General features: G+C 45.0%; 1 protein-coding gene across 1 annotated transcript in view; it reads left to right on the top strand.

Moving 5' to 3' along the window:
• Positions 1-19745, top strand: part of gipc3 (GIPC PDZ domain containing family, member 3) — a 56812-nt gene extending 37067 nt beyond the window's left edge. Inside the window, exons 5-6 of the mRNA XM_028814715.2 lie at positions 9887-9968; positions 19529-19745. Coding sequence (XP_028670548.1) covers positions 9887-9968; positions 19529-19680 — 234 coding nt within the window. The 3' untranslated portion in view covers positions 19681-19745. The remainder of the gene's footprint in view (positions 1-9886; positions 9969-19528) is intronic.
• Positions 19746-22460: the final 2715 nt, after the last annotated feature.

Below are 22460 nucleotides of genomic sequence, written 5' to 3'. Positions count from 1 at the left end.
AAAAAGGTCGCCATCGACTTGACACAAGATGGCTTCTCACATGGCTGACTGTACGTCGCATGCTAAAGAGTGAGCTCAGCAGACAGCTTGGTCGTTTTACAGCCCGAAGGCGTCGTTTACAAAGAGATCCTTACCTCCTAAAAATGGGCATTTCTCATACACAACATTTACAATCATCAAATTCACTCTCAATACTAAAATAAGCCTATGACAATTACATTGACAATCATGTTATGTTATTTTTAAAATGTTTCCTTTTCTTTTTCATAGCTTCTTTAATACACTACTTTTCCGCTGCGAAGCGTGGGTATTTTGCCTGTCTGTAGATAAAAGTGATATCATATTTGTATTTTGTAGTCCACTGTTTAATTTAAATAAACATAAATGCAAATTTCACCTGTAAAAAAGCTAAGTGCACCCCTCTAATTATCACTACCTCAAATATCTCAAATTTTATATAAATTAAAACTCAAGACATTTAGTTTGCTCACCATGCCGAGATCGAAAGAGCTCTCTGAGGCCTTCAGACAGAAGTGTCCGTGAGTCAGGGAAGGAATTTGAAAAGCTCTCTAGACAATTGGAAATCAACTGCTCCACTAGATAGATAGATAGATAGATAGATAGATAGATAGATAGATAGATAGATAGATAGATAGATAGATAGATAGATAGATAGATAGATAGATAGATAGATGTGAAAGGCACTATATAATAGATAGATAGATAGATAGATAGATAGATAGATAGATAGATAGATAGATATGAAAGACACTATATAATAGATAGATAGATAGATATGAAAGGCACTATATAATAGATAGATAGATAGATAGATAGATAGATAGATAGATAGATAGATAGATAGATAGATAGATAGATAGATAGATATGAAAGACACTATATAATAGATAGATAGATAGATAGATAGATAGATAGATAGATAGATAGATAGATAGATAGATAGATATGAAAGACACTATATAATAGATAGATAGATAGATATGAAAGGCACTATATAATAGATAGATAGATAGATAGATAGATAGATAGATAGATAGATAGATAGATAGATAGATAGATAGATAGATAGATAGATAGATAGATAGATAGATACTTTATTAATCCCAAGGGGAAGTTCCCATACTCCAGCAGCAGCATACTGATAAAGACAATATTAAATTAAAGAGTGATAACAATGCAGGTTTACAGACAGACAGTAACTTTGTATAATGTTAAGGTTTAACCCCCCGAGTCAAACTGAAGAGTCACATAGTGTGATGGAGGAACGATCTCCTCAGTCTGTCAGTGGAGCAGGACGGTGACAGCAGTCTGTCGCTGAAGCTGCTCCTCTGTCTGGAGATTATCCTGTTCAGTGGATGCAGTGGATTCTCCATGATTGACAGGAGTCTGCTCAGCGCCCGTCGCTCTGCCACGGATGTCAAACTGTCCAGCTCCGTGTCTACAATAGAGCCTGCCTTCCTCACCAGTTTGTCCAGGCATGAGGCGTCCCTCTTCTTAATGCTGTTACCCCAGCACACCACTGTGTAGAAGAGGGCGCTCGCCACAATCGTCTGATAGAATATCTGCAGCATCTTATTACAGATGTTGAAGGACGCCAGCCTTCTAAGCAAGTATAGTTGGCTCTGTCCTCTCTTGCACAGAGCATCAGTATTGGCAGTCCAGTCTAATTTATCATCCAGCTGCACTCCCAGGTATTTATAGGTCTGCACCCTCTGCACACAGTCACCTCTGATGATCATGGGGTCCGTGAGGGGTCTGGTCCTCCTAAAATCCACCACCAGCTCCTTGGTTTTGCTGGTGTTCAGGTGTAGGTGGTTTGAGTCGCACCATTTAACAAAGTCATTGATTAGGTCCGTATACTCCTCCTCCTGCCCACTCCTGATGCAGCCCACGATAGCAGTGTCGTCAGTGACCTTTTGCACGTGGCAGGACTCCCGAGTTGTATTTGAAGTCTGATGTATATCAGCTGAACAGGACCGGAGAAAGTACAGTCCCAAGGTGCTCCTGTGCTGCTGACCACAATGTCAGACCTGCAGTTCCTGAGACGCACATACTGAGGTCTGTCTGTAAGATAGTTCATGATCCATGCTACCAGGTATGATATCCAGAAGATCAGCTGCAAGTGGGATATAGATAGATAGATAGATAGATAGATAGATACTTTATTAATCCCAATGGGAAATTCACATTCTTCAGCAGCAGCATACTGATACAATAAATAATATTAAATTAAAGAATGATAATAATACAGGTGAAAAAAAAAAAACAGACAATAACTTTGTATAATGTTAAAATGTTAACGTTTACCCCCCTGGTGGAATTAAAGAGTCGCATAGTTTGGGGGAGGAACGATCTCCTCAGTCTGTCAGTGGAGCAGGACAGTGACAGCAGTCTGTCGCTGAAGCTGCTCTTCTGTCTGGAGATGACATTATTTAGTGGATGCAGTGGATTCTCCATAATTGATAGGAGCCTGCTGAGCGCCCTTCGCTCTGCCACAGATGTTAAACTGTCCAGCTCCATGCCAACAATAGAGCCTGCCTTCCTCACCAGTTTGTCCAGGCGTGAGGCGTCTTTCCTCTTAATGCTGCCCTCCCAGCACACCACTGCGTAGAAGAGGGCGCTCGCCACAACTGTTTGATAGAACATCTGCAGCATCTTATTGCAGATGTTGAAGGAAGCCAGCCTTCTAAGGAAGTATAACCGGCTTTGTGCTTTCTTGCACAGCGCATCAGTATTGGCAGTCCAGTCTAATTTATCATCCAGCTGCACTCCCAGATATTTATAGGTCTGCACCATCTGCACACAGTCACCTTTGATGATCACAGGGTCTATGAGGGGTCTGGGCCTCCTAAAATCCACCACCAGCTCCTTGGTTTTGCTGGTGTTCAGGTGTAGGTGGTTTGAGTCGGACCATTTAACAAAGTCATTGATTAGGTCCCTATACTCCTCCTCCAGCCCATTCCTGATACAGCCCACGATAGCAGTGTCATCAGCGAACTTTTGCACATGGCAGGACTCCGAGTTGTATTGGAAGTCCGATGTATATAGGCTGAACAGGACCGGAGAAAGTACAGTCCCTTGTGGCGCTCCTGTGTTGCTGACCACAATGTCAGACGTGCAGTTCCAAGACGCACATACTGAGGTCTGTCTTTAAGATAGTCCACGATCCATGCCACTAGGTATGAATCTAATCCCATCTCTGTCAGCTTGTCCCTAAGGAGCAGAGGTTGGATTGTGTTGAAGGCGCTAGAGAAGTCTAGAAACATAATTCTTACAGCACCACTGCCTCTGTCCAAATGGGAGAGGGATCGGTGTAGCATATAGATGATGGCATCTTCCGCTCCCACCTTCTCCTGATATGCAAACTGCAGAGGGTCAAGGGCGTGTTGAACCTGTGGCCTCAGGTGGTGAAGCAGCAGCCCTCTCCATGGTCTTCATCACATGTGATGTCAGAGCAACAGGCCGAAAGTCATTCAGCTCACTAGGACGTGATACCTTTGGGACTGGGGGTGATACAAGATGTTTTCCAAAGCCTCGGGACTCTCCCCTGTTCCAGGCTCAGGTTGAAGATGCGCTGTAGAGGACCCCCCAGCTCCGATGCACAGACCTTCAGCAGTCATGGCGATACTCCCATCTGGACCCGCTGCTTTGCTGGCACGAAGTCTCCTCAGCTCTCTGCTCACTTGCGCTGTTGTTATTATGGGTGGGGATGTTTTTCCTATGCTGGTATCAGCAGAAGGATGTGTGGAGGGTGCAGTACTCCGAGGTGAGAGTGAGAGTGGGGTTAGGGTGGTCAAACCTGTTAAAAAAGTTGTTCATTTGGTTTGCTCTCTTCACGTCTCTCTCAATGGTGGTACCCCCGCTTCGAGCTGCAGCCAGTGATGATCTTCATCCCATCCCACACTTCCTTCATGCTGTTATTCTGCAACTTCTGCTCCAGCTTTCTCCTGTACTGCTCCTTCGCCGCCCTGAGTTGGACTCGGAGTTCCTTCTGCACGCGCTTGAGCTCATGCTGATCACCGTCTTTAAAAGCCCTTTTCTTCTGATTCAAAAGGCCCTTGATGTCACTTGTAATCCATGGCTTGTTGTTAGCATAGCAGCGTACTGTTCTTACTGGAACTACAATGTCCATACAGAAGTTGATGTAGTCAGTAGTGCAGTCAACAACTTCCTCAATGTTCTCATTATGAGATCCCTGCAGGATATCCCAGTCTGTAGTTCCAAAAAGTTCTCTCAGAGTATTCTCAGCCTCCGGGGTCCACTTCCTGAATGATCGTGTGGTTGTAGGTAGGACTCTAACTTTTGGTTTATAGTAATCCTTCCAGCAAGCCCTAGGTCTTTCCCAGGGTCTCCTCCCAGTTGGTCATGTCCATTAAACTGGGAGGAATCCTTATCCCCACCTCAATGGGGTCCTCTCGATATGGAGGGTCTGCGGCTCTACTCTGAGCCTCTCCCGGATGTCACCATATCTCTTAGGGGGAGCCCAGCCACCCTGCAGAAAAAGCTCATTTTTAGCCACGATCTCATTTTTTCTGCCATTACCCAAATCTCATGATCATAGGTGAGGATGATGAAGATGAAGATCAATTGGTAAATTGACAGCTTCGTCTTCTGACTCAACTCCTTCTTTACCACTTTGGATTAGTACAGAGCTCACATAACTGGGTTCACTGCCCCAGTCCGTCTGTTGATCTCACCATGCCTTTCCCCCCTAACTTCTGATCAAGACCCCAAGGTACTTAAAGATGAAAAACAAAACTATAGCAACAAAAAGGACAATAAACATAGGCCAGGGAACAAAATCCATCTGAAGCACAACATTATTAACTTGTCAATTAGTATGAACTTCCTCCATTAACTATATTGTCCATTAGCAATTATTAACTATTGACATCAGTTAGTACATTAGCATTAGTTTTCAGAGAAATACACCCATTTAGCCATTTGGTTGACCACTTTTAACCCCAATCAACTTTCTGCTGACCACCTTGCCTTTTACACCTCCATTTAAAATGATCTGATAATTTCTACAACCCGATTTTACTGCTTGTGGCCTTTCATGAGTTACTGTATACTTAACACACAGCGGATTCAAACAGTATTTCGACCCCCGTCACTTTCTGCACTTATTGTGTGGATGACGCTGCCATTGTTGACCATCAGTCTATACTCAATAACCCATAATGACAAAATGAAAACAGCCTTCACATCTTCTACAACTCTGGCCAGTGTGGAGTGCTGTGCGGGTAACCCCACTTCAAGAGAGGACCACCGAATCAACAAGCTGATTAAAAGGACAGGCTCAGTTATGGGACACTCCCTGGACCCCCTGTAGGTAGTAATGGAGGTGAGAATGAAGACAAAGCTGAGTGTCATTATGAACAATGCTGCACTCCTCTCTGGGACACAACAACACTGACGACTTTCAGCCAATAAATTATTCAGTAGAAGTGGGTCAAGAAATGCAACTGGGGCTCTGCCAACAGCAATATGTCTATATAGCGCCTTACTGGGATTGCATCTATCTAATTAATCCTGCCAACTATGCTATCTATCTATCTATCTATCATCTTATAGTGCCTTTGATATCTGTATTTCTATATAATGCCCTTTCACATCCTTCTATCTATTATATAGTGCCTTTCACATCCATCCATCCATCTATCTATCCAATGACCTTCTCTAAATTATCAAATTTCCCCCTGGGGATACATAAAGTTCTTCTAACAGCACAATAGTTGATGCCATTCTCACGTCACTTGAAGTGCAGTCTGCTGTGTATGAAAGCCACTGAGCCACCACCACTACATGACATTGTAAAGCGCTGTTAAAAAGTGCATATTTAATGTTGTCTACTAACACATGGAATTGCATTCTATTAGATAGATAGATAGATAGCTATGAAAGGCACTATATAATAGATAGATAGATAGATAGATAGATAGATTGGAGGTGGGGCTCGATGGCGAGTGCCTGGTGGCCGGGCCTGCACCCATGGGGCTCGGCCGGGCACAGCCCGAAGAGGCAACGTGGGTCCCCCTTCACATGGGCTCACCACCTATGGGAGGGGCCAAGGAGGTCGGGTGCAGTGTGAGTTGGGTGGTGGCCGAAGGCGGGGACCTTGGTGGTCCGATCCTCGGCTACAGAAGCTGGCTCTTGGGACGTGGAATGTCACCTCTCTGAAGGGGAAGGAGCCTGAGCTAGTGTGCGAAGTTGAGAGGTTCCGGCTAGATATAGTCGGACTCACCTCGACGCACAGCTTGGACTCTGGAACCAATCTCCTTGAGAGGGGCTGGACTCTGTCCACTCTGGAGTTGCCCCCGGTGAGAGGTGCCGAGCGGGTGTGGGTATACTTATTGCCCCCTGACTTGGAGCCTGTACATTGGGGTTTACCCCGGGAAACGAGAGGGTAGCCTCCCTTCACCTTCGGGTGGGGGAACGGGTCCTAACTGTTGTTTGTGTGTATGCACCGTACAGCAGTTCGGAGTACCCACCCTTTTTGGAGTCCCTGGAGGGGGTGCTAGAGGGCATACCTTCTGGGGACTCCCTTGTTCTGCTGGGAGACTTCAATGCTCACGTGGGCAATGACAGTGAGACCTGGAAGGGCGTGATTGGGAGGAATGGCCCCCCCGATCTGAACCCGAGTGGTGTTTTGTTATTGGACTTCTGTGCTCGTCACGGATTGTCCATAACGAACACCATGTTCAAGCATGGGGGTGTTCATATGTGCACTTGGCACCAGGACACCCTAGGCCTCAGTTCGATGATCGACTTTGTGGTCGTGTCGTCGGACTTGCGGCCACATGTCTTGGACACTCGGTGAAGAGAGGGGCGGAGCTATCAACTGATCACCACCTGGTGGGTGAGTTGGCTTCGATGGTGGGGGAGGATGCCGGTCAGGCGTGGTAGGCCCAAACGTGTTGTGAGGGTCTGCTGGGAATGTCTGGCAGAGCCCCCTGTCAGAAGTAGCTTCAACTCCCACCTCCGGCAGAACTTCGACCACATCCCGAGGGAGGTGGGGGACATTGAGTCCGAATGGGCCATGTTCCGTGCCTCTATTGTTGAGGCAGCTGACCGGAGCTGTGGCCGGAAGGTGGTCGGTGCCTGTCGTGGCGGCAATCCCCGAACCCGTTGGTGGACACCGGTGGTGAAGGATGCCGTCAAGCTGAATAAGGAGTCCTACAGGACCCTTTTGTCCTGTGGGACCCTGGAGGCAGCTGATAGGTACCGGCAGGCCAAGCGGAATGCGGCTTTGGTGGTTGCTGAGGCAAAAACTCGGGCGTGGGAGGAGTTTGGGGAGGCCATGGAGAACGACTTTCGGACGGCTTCGAGGAGATTCTGGTCCACCATCCGGCGTCTCAGGAAGGGGAAGCAGTGCAGTGTCAACACTGTATATGGTGGGGATGGTGCGCTGCTGACCTCGACTCGGGATGTTGTGGGTCGGTGGGGGGGGGGAGTACTTCGAAGACCTCCTCAACCCCATTAACATGCCTTCCAATGAGGAAGCAGAGCCTGGGGACTCAGAGGTGGGCTCCCCCATCTCTGGACTGAGGTCACCGAGGTGGTCAAAAAACTCCTTGGTGGCAGGGCCCCGGGGGTGGATGAGATACGCCCGGAGTTCCTCAAGGCTCTGGATGTTGTAGGACTGTCTTGGTTGACACACCTCTGCAACATCGCATGGACATCAGGGACAGTGCCTCTGGATTGGCAGACCGGGGTGGTGGTCCCCCTCTTTAAGAAAGGGGATTGGAGGGTGTGTTCCAACTACAGAGGGATCACACTCCTCAGCCTCCTTGGAAAAGTCTATTCAGGGGTCCTGGAGAGGAGGGTCCATCGGATAGTCGAGCCTCGGATTCAGGAGGAACAGTGTGGTTTTCGTCCTGGTCGCGGAACAGTGGACCAGCTCTATACCCTTAGCAGGGTCCTGGAGGGTGCATGGGACTTTGCCCAACCAGTCTACATGTGTTTTTGGACTTGGAAAAGGCATTCGACCGTGTCCCTCGGGGAATCCTGTGGGGGGTACTCCAAGAGTATGGGGTACCGGCCCCCCTAATAAGGGCTGTTCGGTCCCTGTACGATCGGTGCCAGAGCTTGGTCCGCATTGCCGGCAGTAAGTCAAACCCGTTTCCAGTGAGAGTTGGACTCCGCCACAGAATTTCTAGGTGCAGCCAGGGCGTTGAGGGGGTCCGGTTTGGTGGGCTCAGGATTGGGTCACTGCTTTTTGCAGATGATGTTGTCCTGTTTGCTCCATCAGGCCGTGATCTTCAGCTCTCTCTGGATCGGTTCGCAGCCGAGTGTGAAGCGGCTGGGATGGGAATCAGCACCTCCAAATCCGAGACCATGGTCCTCAGCCGGAAAAGGTGGAGTGCCCTCTCAGGGTTGGTAGCGAGATCCTGCCCCAAGTGGAGGAGTTCAAGTATCTCGGGGTCTTGTTCACGAGTGAGGGAAGAATGGAGCGTGAGATCGACAGGCGGATCGGTGCAGCATCTGCAGTAATGTGGGCGCTGCATCGGTCTGTCAGTGTGAAAAAGGAGCTGAGCCGCAAGGCGAAGCTCTCAATTTACCAGTCGATCTATGTTCCTACCCTCACCTATGGTCATGAGCTATGGGTAGTGACCGAAAGAACGAGATCGCGAATACAAGCGGCCGAAATGAGTTTCCTCCGCAGGGTGTCTGGGCTTTCCCTTAAAGATAGTTGAGAAGCTCAGTCATCCGGGAGGGTCTCAGAGTAGAGCCGCTGCTCCTCCGCATTGAGAGGAGTCAGATGAGGTGGCTCGGGCATCTGATCAGGATGCCTCCTGGACGCCTCCATGGTGAGGGGTTCCGGGCACGTCTAACCGGGAGGAGGCCCCGGGGAAGACCCAGGACACGTTGGAGGGACTACGTCTCTCGACTGGCCTGGGAACGCCTTGGGATTCTCCCAGAAGAGCTAGAAGAAGTGACCGGGGAGAGGGAAGTCTGGGCATCTCTGCTCAAGCTGCTGCCCCCGCGACCCGACCTCGGATAAGCGGGAGACAATGGACGGACGGACGGACGGACGGACGGACGGACAGACAGACAGACAGACAGATCTTTACTGTCATTGTCACTTTTAAAAAGGAACAACGAAACTGAAGGTGCAGTCGACTCAGTGTGAGGCATAAGAGTTAAAAAGACAAGAAGAGAGAAAATAATAACAAACCGAATAGTAATAAAAGTACTTTACAAAATATATGAATTGCACTTGTTGACTTAAGGTCTATATTGCACATTGGGATAATGATATGGAGAAGTTTTATTCTGAGTTCAGGGCCATGATTGCTTTTGGATAAAAATTTTGGATATTATTATTACTTGTGAATTTGACTCATTGTTATGAATCTGTTTAATAACAACAAACTCTTGGATGAAGTAAATTAAAACAGTGAAATGCTCCGAGTTTCATATCAGTTAACTTAGTCACCAAACGCACCTGTCTGCTATGCTATGCCAACATTTTCTGACGTGTTTTTAACTGAGAATTCACCTCTTTTGCAACATCCAAAGCTGTCGTTCCCAGAAATCTCAAGATTTCCTGTAGTTTAACTGCATTTTATTAAGGAAAAGGGAAGCTCAGACATAAACTGCTGAAAAGTGAGGAATCCTGTTTCTCCCTTCATAGCCCAAACATGACATGTTCAGAATATAAATGGTTGCCACTCCATAGTAAATGGGTTTGGGTATTGCAGCCGGAAAGGGAAGTTTCCATTGTTACTTTTTCATCTTTAATGTGTTTTCGGTGCCTATTTGTGGTTAGCCAAAGACTCAGGCCACTCTGAAGAGCGATAAGAATTTCCACCTGCATTGTTCTCCTAATCATTTTGATTTTCTGCTTTCCTTCCTGCAGCCAAATGAATTTGAAGAAAGGGCCACAAAGAAAGTGGATGACCTCCTGGAGAGCTACATGGGCATTCGAGACATTGAGCTTGGTAAGTGGGGCTTGTACCTCCTGGCCTTTATCATCAATATCTGTAAAATGTTCCATCTATCATATAGTACCTTTATCATCCTTCTATCTATTACAGTATATAGTGCCTTTCATATCTATCTGTCTGTCTGTCTATCAGGGCCTTTCACATTTATCTTTGCACTTTAATAAAAGTACAACTGTCTGTGCATTGTCTGGTTGCTATGTCTCTCTCATTCCAACAAATGGCATATCACAAACATTTGCAATAATAAAATTGTCATTGCAACAGATGGTGCATCAAAAACATTTGCAAATGCATTGCATTTGTCATTCCAACAGATGGCACATCACAACTATTTGTAGTAATAAAATGTAATTCATTTGTTGTTTGAAGAGATGGCACATCACTAACATTTATAGTAATAAAATACATTGTATTGGTTATTTCAACACAAGGCGCACCACAAAGATTTGTAATAATAAAAGGCATTACATATGTCATTCCAACAGATGGCCCATCACAAGCATATGTATCAATAAAATGCTTTGCAATTTTTATTTCAACATATGGCACATAACATTTGCAGTAATAAATGCATTGCATTTTTCATTCCAACAGAAGGCACATCACAAATGTTTGTAGTTGTGCTGGAAATGTGTTTAGATAGATAGATAGATAGATAGATAGATAGATAGATAGATAGATAGATAGATAGATAGATAGATAGATATGATAGAGATAGATAGATAGAGTAGATAGATAGATAGAATAGATAGATAGATAGATAGATAGATAGATACTTTAGTAATCCCCAAGGGGAAATTCACATACTCTCACATGTCTGATAGGCATTTAAAGATTTTGGTCTAGAAAGATGTTAATAGTGAGAGTTTTCCACTCAACCACAGTACACCGAATTCCCAGTCCTGCAGTTTCCAGCTTAAGTACAAAACAAAGTGTCGAAGTGTGTTGACATTCTAACAGATCACAGCAGTCAGGCTGGACTCAGAAGCATCCATCTACAGAATAAAAGGAAGGGAGACGTTTGGAGCAATCAGAAACACATGCAGACATCTGGGTCTGCTTTAGGTCACAGAATGCAGATGTTATGGAGCGATTCCAGACCACGTGTGTGGAGGTTGACCTGTGTTGGAGATTAGTCAATAATGGTGCGGAAAACCTCACGTAATAACCGGCCAGTTCTATAAAGGCTTGTACTTGCCTTTCTATTTTTGGACAGGGCCAGGCTCTGTATGGCAGTTACTTTTATGTACGTCGCCCGTCACTCCCCGTGTTTGCGCTACGCACTAGCCTCTTTGCGCTTCTGCCACTAGTGTATGGGGATGCGGATGTACAATTTACTAGCTATTTTACATTACAGCGAGTAATTAGCCATATTTAAAAATAATAAAACATAATAATTTGAAATCAAATTATGTTTCATGTTGTGTTAGAGGTATTTGTTGCGTAATAAGTTTTCATTCTGTTTGGCTTTGAAATTAACACACAAAAACTTTTTAAACTTACACTTTACCTCTAAAACTTCAGTAAAAACAATTTTTGAAATTAACTTTTCATCAGTATCGCATTGAATTGTGATTCTGTGTTTGGACTTTCATCGTGACAACGCAACGTTTAACTGCCTGGCCAAAAAAAAAAAGTCGCCACCTGGATTTAACTAAGCAAATAGGTACGAGCCTCCTATTAGATAATTACTGCATGGGCGATTATCTTTCAGCTGGCAACAAGTTATTTAACCCCAACTGGTGCAATGAGTTGCTTCTCATTTCTTAAACAACCATGTCGAAAGACACATCTCGCGGTCGTGGAAAAGATGTTAGTCTGTTTGAGAAGGGTCAAATCATTGGCATGCATCAAGCAGAGAAAACATCTACGGAGATTGCAGAAACTACTAAAATTGGGTTAAAAACTGTCCAATGCATTATTAAAAACTGGAAGGATAGTGGGGACCCATCATCTTCGAGGAAGAAATGTGGCCGGAAAAAAATCCTGAATGATCGCGATCTGCGGTCACTTAAACGTTTGGTGAAATCAAATTGAAGAAAAACAACAGTAGAAGTCAGGTCTATGTTTAATAGTGAAAGTAAGAGCATTTCCACACTCACAATGCGAAGAGAACTCAAGGGATTGGGACTGAACAGCTGTGTAGCCGTAAGAAAACCACTAATCAGTGAGGCAAACCGGAAAAAAAGGCTTCAATTTGCTAGGGAGCATAAAGATTGGACTCTGGAGCAATGGAAGAAGGTCATGTGGTCTGATGAGTCCAGATTTACCCTGTTCCAGAGTGATGGGCGCATCAGAGTAAGAAGAGAGGCGGTCAGACTCTACCATCATCAATGCAAGATCTTGGTGAAAAATTAATGACACACGGAATGGAGCTAAATCTTGTGACATTGCAGAAGCTTATCGAAACAATGCCACAGCGAATGTGTACCGTAATCAAAGCTAAAGTCGGTCCAACGAAATATTAGAGTGTGTGACCTTTTTTTTTTGGTGGCAACTTTTTTTTTTGGCCAGGCAGTGTATAACTGCCTGTGAGTGAATTTCATTTCTTTCTCTCTAATAAAGAAACCGACTTTATTGAATGTTTGTCTCGGAGATTTGTTAATTTTCTTCGCAAAAGCTATACTAATGGGAATCTTTTAATGTTTTAATAAAAATGGCGGGCGGCACGGTGGCGCAGTGGTAGTGCTGCTGCCTCGCAGTTAGGAGACCCGGGTTCACTTCCGGGTCCTCCCTGCGTGGAGTTTGCATGTTCTCCCCGTGTCTGCGTGGGTTTCCTCCCACAGTCCAAATACATGCAGGTTAGGTGGATTGGCGATTCTAAATTGGCCCTAGTGTGTGTTTGGTGTGTGGGTGTGTTTGTGGGTGTCCTGCAGTGAGTTGGCACCCTGCCCAGGATTGGTTCCTGCCTTGTGCCCTGTGTTGGCTGGGATTGGCTCCAGCAGACCCCCATGACCCTGTGTTCGGATTCAGCAGGTTGGAAAATGGATGGATGGATAAAAATGGCTGTTCCCTGTAGGGGGCGATAGCTCCCTAGTTGGAATAAGTTCTTTTGTAATTGGGGTGCTTTAAGTAACCCGAAAGTATATACAGTAGATACTAGCTGATTACCCAGTGGCTTCGTTCACTGAGTGCAAGGGAAAAAAATAAAATGTAGTCTATAAGTTATTAAACAGTAAAACATTAACATTTAAGAAGTAAAGATACATTGAGCACTACTGGAGTGGTTTCAGGTAAGCTACATTTTAAAGGCGCTATAACGCAACAGGTAAGTAGTACTAACAGCAGCTAAAATGTATTTGGATCATCCCTCGGTAGTAGATCCCTTGTGAAAGGCGCTACACGACCGCTGTGGTATAGAAATTACATTTTCTATGTGATCTTCCAAATTTCTGCCTGACAACCTTGGACTACGTGCCTGTGATTTACTTCTTAAAATAATTCATCACAAAAGCAACCTTGAATGTTGCGGGGTTTTAGTGACCCGAACTCATCTTAAGGGACAGTAAGTAGTCGTGCAAGGCAATTTACAAACAGAGTCCTGCTTCGATGGCGCCGATTACACTCATTCGCAAAGATTTCCATTCTCCCAGGAACCGATGGGGCACTTGAAGTATCACAAACAGTGCGAGAAGAGAGGATGCTGCCTGAAACTGCGAAGCTCTCGACATTCCGCGCCTCCCAGCGTCCACTTTGTTCTCACGACCCCTCGCCACTGAAGGCGGTCTCGTCTTCACGTTGTTTACAGCTTGGCGCAGTTAAAAAATAGAAAGACGCAAAGCTGTGTTCCTCATCTCTTCTACTATCAAGTACTGCCAACTAAAAAAAAAGTTACAATGTGGCAGTTTCCGCGACAGTCACGTGGATGAATAAATAAAACTTCTCTGTCAGAACGTGCCTGGCGGCGGACGGCTCACTGCTGTAGTCCAGAGAGGAGGGCTGAGAGAGGGCGATGCGGGGCGCACTTCTATGGGATAGATCGGCGCGTTTGTGTTTACTTCTTTTCAATATCAGTAAAATAACTCTCACACAAATAATAACAATTCGTAAAGACGATATAAAAATGGCGTCCACAAACGAAGTGATTAGTTCCTGTATTATACTATGTTCTGTGGTCATACGCAATTTCTGTATCGCGTGGTCATACGTAATTTCCGTTTCATACGTAATTTCCATATTGTGGTCATACGTAATTTCTGTATCGCATGGTCATACGTAATTTCCGTTTCATACGTAATTTCCATATTGTGGTCATACGTAATTCCATTTCAAACGCAAAAAGAATTATATATATATATAGATAATATTAAAAGGCGATATCCCTCCCATAGTGATATGGCGGTAAGGAATCACATAAGAGAAAATAGCTTTCTTTAATGATGATTTACACGGCATTACAGATGAGGAAGCCATCCATCCATCCATTTTCCAACCCGCTGAATCCGAACACAGGGTCACGGGGGTCTGTTGGAGCCAATCCCAGCCAACACAGGGCACAAGGCAGGAACCAATCCCAGGCAGGGTGCCAACCCACCGCAGTGAGGAAGCCATAACAAGACTTTATCAAGGTAGGATCTCGATGTATACAGTCTGCCATTTTCGTCACTGCGATGGAAGGATTTTCATGACGATATCACCCATCCGTCCGTCGGCTTCAAAGTATTTGGCTGCTGTTCAAGTCTTTTATACTGTCTTCTCCACGTGCAGGCCCTTACTTAGGTTCCAAACAAGGCCAGGAGAGGATTCAGTTTCATCTCTAACATACAGAAATAGTACAATGCCCATTTTCGTAGTTGTACCTTTCTCTCTTCAAATGCTTGCCTAGCAGTTCTAAATGCTGAGAGCCCCTGTGTGCTAACTTTGGCCTGGCCTGTACATGTGAGTGGATTTTTGTACAGTGACATTAAAACTTATATTCTGATTACAATGGCATATCAAGATCTTCTTTGTTGTCTAATGTTATCCCCTGAAGATGTACTACATTACCTTTCTTGGATACATCCTTCTTTCAACAGTAATTTGTGCGGTGGGAGACCAGACTATGTTAACGGTTGTAGATATTCTTCGAGATATTGAAAGTTGATGTTTTTATCTTCCACACCATCACCACCAACTGCTTCAGCAGAGCCTATTGATACGCATTTACTTGCCGTGTAACTGATTCTGGTGTTAATTCGTTTGACTTCATCATTTCTCTGTGCTAGGATTGCCTGTGTACTCATTTCTTCTGTTGATGACTCTTCGTGATGAAATCCTTCAATAAGATTTGGACATAATACGCCTTCTTTAATTGGGAACTTAAAGTGAGGAAAACATAAAAATTTATAAGAGCTGAGAGCGCAGGAAGTGTGTCTGACAAAAGTATTCACACGACTGAGAGATGAGAGGACCGCGGGTGTGGGCCGTTAACTGGAAATGGTGAAGAGGAGGTCAGGACTTGAAAAATCTCATGGCAATAGTCTCATCTTGCGGGACTTGAAAAAATCTTCCAAAAAGTCTTGTCATGTCACTGGATATTTTTATATAATAGAGAGATGTATGTACAGTAGGTATAGAAAAGAATCCCCCCCTTTGAAATGTTCCAATTTTTTTTTTGCTTTACAGCCTTAAATGAAAACACACAAACCAATATTTTTTCCAGCTTTACTTACTCAATGCAGCCTATAACAGTGAAAGATATCACAGCTACAGTTCAGAAGAATTAAAAAAAAAAAAAAACACTGTGGCGCAGTGGTAGCGCTGCTGCCTCGCAGGTAGGAGACCTGAGGTTCACTTCCCGGGTCCTCCTTGTGTGGAGTTTGCATGTTCTCCCCGTGTCTGCGTGGGTTTCCTCCCACAGTCCAAAGACATGCAGGTTAGGTGGATTGGCGATTCTAAATTGGCCCTAGTGTGTGCTTGGTGTGTGGGTGTGTTTGTGTGTGTCCTGCGGTGGGTTGGCACCCTGCCCGGGATTGGTTCCTGCCTTGTGCCCTGTGTTGGCTGGGATTGGCTCCAGCAGACCTCCGTGACTCTGTGTTCGGATTCAGCGGGTTGGAAAATGGATGGATGAAAGAAATACTAAAATTAATTAATAAAGGATCACCCCCCCCCCCCCCCCCCCCCTAAATTCAATCAGGTGTCAGTGCCCACCATTTCCATTGCGGTTACTGTCTTCCTCCCACCAGTGATCAATTGTAATCCGTGTGATTAGTGAAGCTGTTCCTGGCTCATTCATTCCCTTGCTTAGTAGTACAACTGACTGTGGGTGGCAGGCCACTTTTAAAAAATCTCAGGGGTAGAGTTGTGGACAGAAATACAGCAGGAGATGGACACACAAAAATCTCAAAGGCTTTATCAATCCAAAGGAGCTCAGAAAAGAAGTGTTTGGTACTACTAGGACCCTCCCTGGATCCTCCAAACAGGATGGAAGAGCAAGGAGGAAACTGGTAAGAGAGGATACCGAGAGGCCAATGGCTACTTTGAAGGAGTTACAGGATTTGATGGCACAGAGTGGTCATTAATGGCGTGCTGGTGACAACAATTTCACAAGCGCTCCACCATTTTGGCTTGTTCGGGAGGGTCACACTTCTCAAGAAAAGCCACATTAAGGCTCGTTTGAGCTTTGCCAGAACGCACCTTGAAGATTCTGATGCCAAGTGGAAAAAGGTCTTATGGTCATGATGAGACTAAATCAAACTACTTGGCCTCAACACCAAACGGTACACCAATGCAGCTCACCATCCATAACACACCATACCTACAGTAAAGCATGGAGGGGGCAGCATCCTGTTGTGGGGGGCCTGGGGCTCTCGTTAGGGTTGAAGAAAAAATGGATGGGGCAAAATCCCGTCATATACTTGAGGAAAACCTGCTACCCTCTGCCAGAAAGTTGAAGATGGGCAGAATGTTCACCTTTCAACACGACAACAACGACCCGAAGCACACAGCAAAATTGACCACCCAGTGGCTGAAGGAGAAAAAAGTGAAAGTCCTGGTGTGGCCAGTCAGAGCTCAGAGCTAAATCACACTGAAAATCTGTGGAAAGATCTGAAGATAGCAGACCACCAACACTCACCATCCAATGTGACCGAACTTGAACAGTTAAACTGTAAAGAAGAGTGGGAGGCAAATATCTAGATACTAGCCATGTGCGCCCAACTACGTTGCGCGTGTTAAAGTTGTCTGTGAAGGGCTCCCTGTTTAAACGCGGCTGTCAGTCGTGAACTGGGCCCTTCGTCGCACAGCATTATGATTTTTTATAAGGGAAATAAAATTACAAAACAAAACCCTTGGACATTGATTCGATTGGAACGGCCTACTCGGAATCACTGTCTGAATAGTAATTATGTGGTGGTGGAGGAGCATTTCTGCTTCTCTCCATTCACAGTCCGTCTCGTTTTCATGACGCTGTCGTTTCCTCTCACGATCTTCTTCTCAACCTTTCTCCAATCTCACAGGTTGCTTTGTGGCAATCCAAAGAGTAAGGAAGAACCAATGCTTCTTTCTTGAACTCCAAATGCTGACTTATGGAAAATCACAGAAGTGTGTCCGACTTATATGTTCTATTTAATAAGGGCGTGCACAAAAAAGGCGAGCTTCAAAAGGGCGACCTCAATTGAGCGTGGCGAATAAACGCGTTCGTAGATAATTTAGTTCAAATGGCTCTGGAATATGTGAAGAGCAACAAAGATGCAGATCTACTCATAGTCGAAGGCTACACATTCAGAAAGGAGAAAACTATCAACGGGAAACACATCTGGAAATGCACTGAATATAGGATTGGAAAATGTTCGTCTCGCTTAGAAGTTCATGCATTAATTATTTGGATGTTTTGATATTCTTGCTTTCGCCTTTTTATATGTTCAATCATTGCCTTTGGTTAATACATTTTCTGTAATAATTTTGTTGCGTTTCCCTTTATTCAATGCACCCAATTGAGGTCGCCCTTTTGAAGCTCGCCTTTTTGTGCGCGCCCTTATTGAAGGATACCGTGTCAGTTGAACATGAATTTGCGAACAAACAAAGATCAAGATCCAAATGAAGATTATATATAGAGATTAGTTAATTTAAAGCACAACAATTTGTTTAGTTTGAATGTCTGTGTTTTGAGGTGTGACTGGAGTACTACAGTCTTCAGTAGTATAAGCCTGGAGGAGATTCTTAATGCAATGCCTATGTTTTAGCTGTCTCTCTACTGCCATCTAGTGCTTCTTCTTCTAATTCATTCGCGGACAAACAAAGATCAAGATCCAAATGAAGATTATATATAGAGATTTGCAGTGGCGCAGTGGTAGTGCTGCTGCTTTGCAGTAAGGAGACTGTGGGAAGATTGTGGGTTTGCTTCCCGGTTCCTCCTTGTGTGGATAGCGCTTTGAGTACAGAGAAAAGCACTATATAAATGTAATGAATTATTATTTTATTATTAGATGTGCAAAGCTGATAGAGAAGAATCTCAACAGACTCAAGGCTCTCATTAAAGCAAAAGGGGGGGTCAACAAAATGCCATTGACATTGGGGGGGGGGGGGGTGATCCTTTATTTTTCTCAGGATTTCTTGTTTTTGATTTTTTATCATTTTCTGAACTGTAGCTGTGATATCTTTCACTTGGATGTTAGAGGTTGCATTGAGTAAGTAAAGTTGGGAAGAAATATTAGTTTGTGTGTTTTCATTTAAGGCTGTAAAGCAAAAAAAAAAAAAGAAATGGGAATATTTGAAGGGGGGGATTCTTTTCTATACCCACTGTATGTATGTGTTTATTTATTTATTAAGCACTTTAAAAACAACATCAGGGCTGACCAAAATGTTGTACAGTAAAACCCAACATATCAGACACACAATAACCAAAAGTGTAAAAGAAACAGGAATACATAAGAGCTGAAGAGATTCATATTAAAAGGTACACAGACAGTCAACATATCACACTGGGTTACAGGCCAGAGAGTCAAAGTGTGTTTTGAAATAAGATTTAAAGACAGCAAGTGAAGGAGCCTGCCTAACGTGCAACGGCAAATCGTTCCCGAGTTTTGGAGCTGCAACTGAAAAAGCCCGATCACCTCGGAGTGTGCAACATGTTTTAGGAACAAGTGAAAGCGTCTGGTCTGCTGACCTGAGAGAGCGAGACGGTACATAAGGGTGCAGCAGTTGCGACAGATAAAACAGGGCCCAACCGTTAAATGATTTAAAAAACAAATACAAGAACCTTAAAATGGATTCGAAAACGAACTGGAAGACAGTGAAGGGAAGCCAAAATTGGGGTAATGTGCTCTTGCTTGCTTGTACCAGTTAAACATTGAGTAGCGGCATTTTGCACCAGCTGTAGGCGAGCAATGGAGGCCTAGCTAATTCCAAGAAGCAGCGCATTGCAGTTATCTTGGACGAGACGTTATAAAAGCAGGTATCACTGTTTCAAGGTTTGTTCCACTGGGGCTTGACTTGAAGTATCCTACAACGTAGTTTGGGTTCAAAGCCAGGTGGGTCTGCTATCAGGGCGTAGTTTGCATGTTCTCCTTGTGTCTACGCTGAGTGTGTCAGGCTTCCAGACTGTTAGTCACCTCAACATGTCCTTTCTCTTTCAGCATCCACAATAGTGGAAGCAGGGAAGGACAAGAAGAACCCAGACGACTTTGCTGTGGCTCTCGACTCCGTCTTGGGCGACTTTGCTTTCCCTGATGTGTTTCTCTTTGATGTCTGGGGGGCCATCGGAGATGTGAAGACCGGAAGGATTTAGCAAGGACAACCAGAAGACCCATGTCTTAATTGTGTCACCGTGAGATTTCTTCTACTATATTTGTCATCTCGTTGATGAATGTCAAATTTAGGGTGGGATTGTTCACTTGTGTGTCATCTGTCCTGCTCCTCCTTCTGCTGGGCACTGACTGGGTTGGACTGAATCCTTTTCCTAGATAAAGTCTCTTCAAAAGGATTTACCCGTGGCCGTCAGACAATGACGATGAAGACGCTTATCCAGGTGGGCACTAATTAATATGACTTCTGTCACCCACCCCAGTCCATCATGGAGCCCCTTTGGATGAGCTGTCACTACAGAGGTCTGATGGGGTCCAATGTGACTTGCCCGGCCATCAATGGGAGGTTGAGTTTTGTTCCATTTTCTCTGATTTGAGTGCACCAAAGTTTCTCCTTTGTCTCCATTTTTCTAATAAAACTTATAAACTGATTGGCTGTGCTTCTGCTTTCTGAATCCATATGCTAACACAGCTCATTTAGGGGGAATCCTCCACAGTGCTGCTGCCTTACCATTTCAGGGACCTGGGTTCAATTCCCAGTCTGAAGTATGGGTTTGGAGCCAAAACACAGTAATCACTAGAGCCCACCGTCTTAACTTTAATGGGCGAAAATGACAGTTTAAATCTCGAGGGGTCTTTCAGGTCATGTGTGGCATCAGTGAAATAAACAGATGAGGAAATAACTGAATATATTTGAAAATGTAAGGACACCTCATTGAAAGTTTTTATTTCTTTTAACATACGTGGACATGTCCATTGTCACAATAACGACACAAAACTTCATAAAGGTTTGGGGCAGCCACCCGTATAATGTGCCTTGGCTGCAAAAGGGATTTGAAGTAATTGCGAGATGTTCACAAAAACCGAGTCCAAAAACAGAACTGAAGCCGTGGAGGCAAGATGGTGGTTTTAAGGCCAGTGTAGGGACCAGAAGTGATGTCATCAATAGTGGCGGACCCGGAAGTGATGCTTTCGGGACCGTAAGTGACGTCATCAGAGGCACCAGAAATGGAAGTGACATCATCAGGACCGAAAGCAAAGTCACCAATATCGCCAGACCTGGAAGTGATGACCTTGGGACTGTAAGTGACGTCATCAGAGGCACCAGAACCAAAATTTACATCATCAAGACCAGAAGTGACGTCATCAATAGCGCCAGACCTGGAAGTGATGACCTTGGGACTGTAAGTGACGTCATCAGAGGCACCAGACCCAAAATTTACATCATCAAGACCGGAAGTGACGTCATCAATAGCGCCAGACCTGGAAGTGATGCCTTCGGGACTGTAAGTGATGTCATCAGAGGCACCAGAAACGGAAGTGACATTATCGGGACTGGAAGTAATGTCTTCAATAGCGCCAGATCCAAAAGTGATATCTTCTGGACTGGTAAGTGACATCATTGGAACCGGAAGTGACATCATCAATAGCGCCGGATCCGGAAGTGATGCCTTCAGGGCCGTGACTGACATCATCAGAGGCACCAGAAAACGGAAGTGACGTCATCTGGACCGGAAGTGACATCATCAATAGTGCCAGATCCAAACGTGATGTCTTCTGGACCGGAAGTGACGTCATCAGAGGCAGCAGAACTGTGAAAGTGACGTCATTGGGACCGGACGGGACGTCATCAATATCGCCAGACCCGGAAGTGATGCCTTCGGGACCGGAAGTGACGTCATCAGATGCACCAGAACCGAAATTGACATCATCAGGACTGGAAAGTGACATCATCAATAGCACCAGACCCGGAAGTGATGTCTCTGGGACTGGAAGTGACGTCATCAGAGGTGCCAGAGCCGTGCAGGATTTCCTGAGAATGGTCTGCAAGGGATTGAGAAAGACAGTTAGCGCACCTCGCCACCCCCTGGTCTGGCATGGAATTACTATTATTCAGACGCTTTAGCTGTCTCCTATTCGCACATGTGTGACACCATCCATCCATTTTCTAAGCCTGTTTTATCCCGAGTAGGGTTGTGTGAAAGCTGAAGCCCATCTGGGCAGACACAGGGTGTAAAGCAGGAGCAACACCTGGAGAGGGCATGTGAACATCTCAGGATTTGATCTTCATTTGACCAGTATCTACAGACGCGGACAAATTTGTTGGTCACCTTCCAGCTCAATGAAAAAGTGCGGCATGCCCCCTGAACAGTGATGACACAAAAAGCAATATGTCTCCTGTATGCCATGGATAGATCTGAGATGTTATCGAGTATAGCAAAGCAAGCGTGACAAGAGATCAATTATTCTACAAAGATCTTCTAATATGGCCTGGACCCACTTTGTTGTTGGGACTGTAATATTGCGGGTCCACTCCAGGCTCCCTCTTCCCTTTTGGGAGCCCTTCAAAAACCAACACTGTTGACAGTTATGACTGAACTGAGCTGACTAATGGGGCTAAATCTCACAAGGAGACAAGGGGAAGGTGGAAAAGTGCAAAGGTGCTTTTATTAAAAAGATTTATAAAAAACACAACCAAAAACAGTGCCCACAGTGCAGTGTGTTCCAAATATCCATAAATCAATCCATAAAACCCAAGTGAAAAGTGGGGGATAAAAACCATAATAAATCCATTAAAACCAGAAGTTAAAATGTAGTCACGGGCTCCTCCCGATCTCAGCCCACCTCCTTCTTCGTCTCCCTGGCTCACCCATCACTAGCACAGCCGGCAGAGACTCAGCTGCCTCCAAACTGTCCGAGGTCGGCTCTCCTCCTGTCTTCCTTCGCGCTCCCGCAGTAGTACCTCGGATACATAGGGAGGTCA

The sequence above is a fragment of the Erpetoichthys calabaricus genome, chromosome 12 (genome assembly GCF_900747795.2).
Source record: "Erpetoichthys calabaricus chromosome 12, fErpCal1.3, whole genome shotgun sequence".
Taxonomy (NCBI): Eukaryota; Metazoa; Chordata; class Cladistia; order Polypteriformes; family Polypteridae; genus Erpetoichthys; species Erpetoichthys calabaricus.
This window is presented reverse-complemented; position numbering and strand designations above follow the sequence as displayed.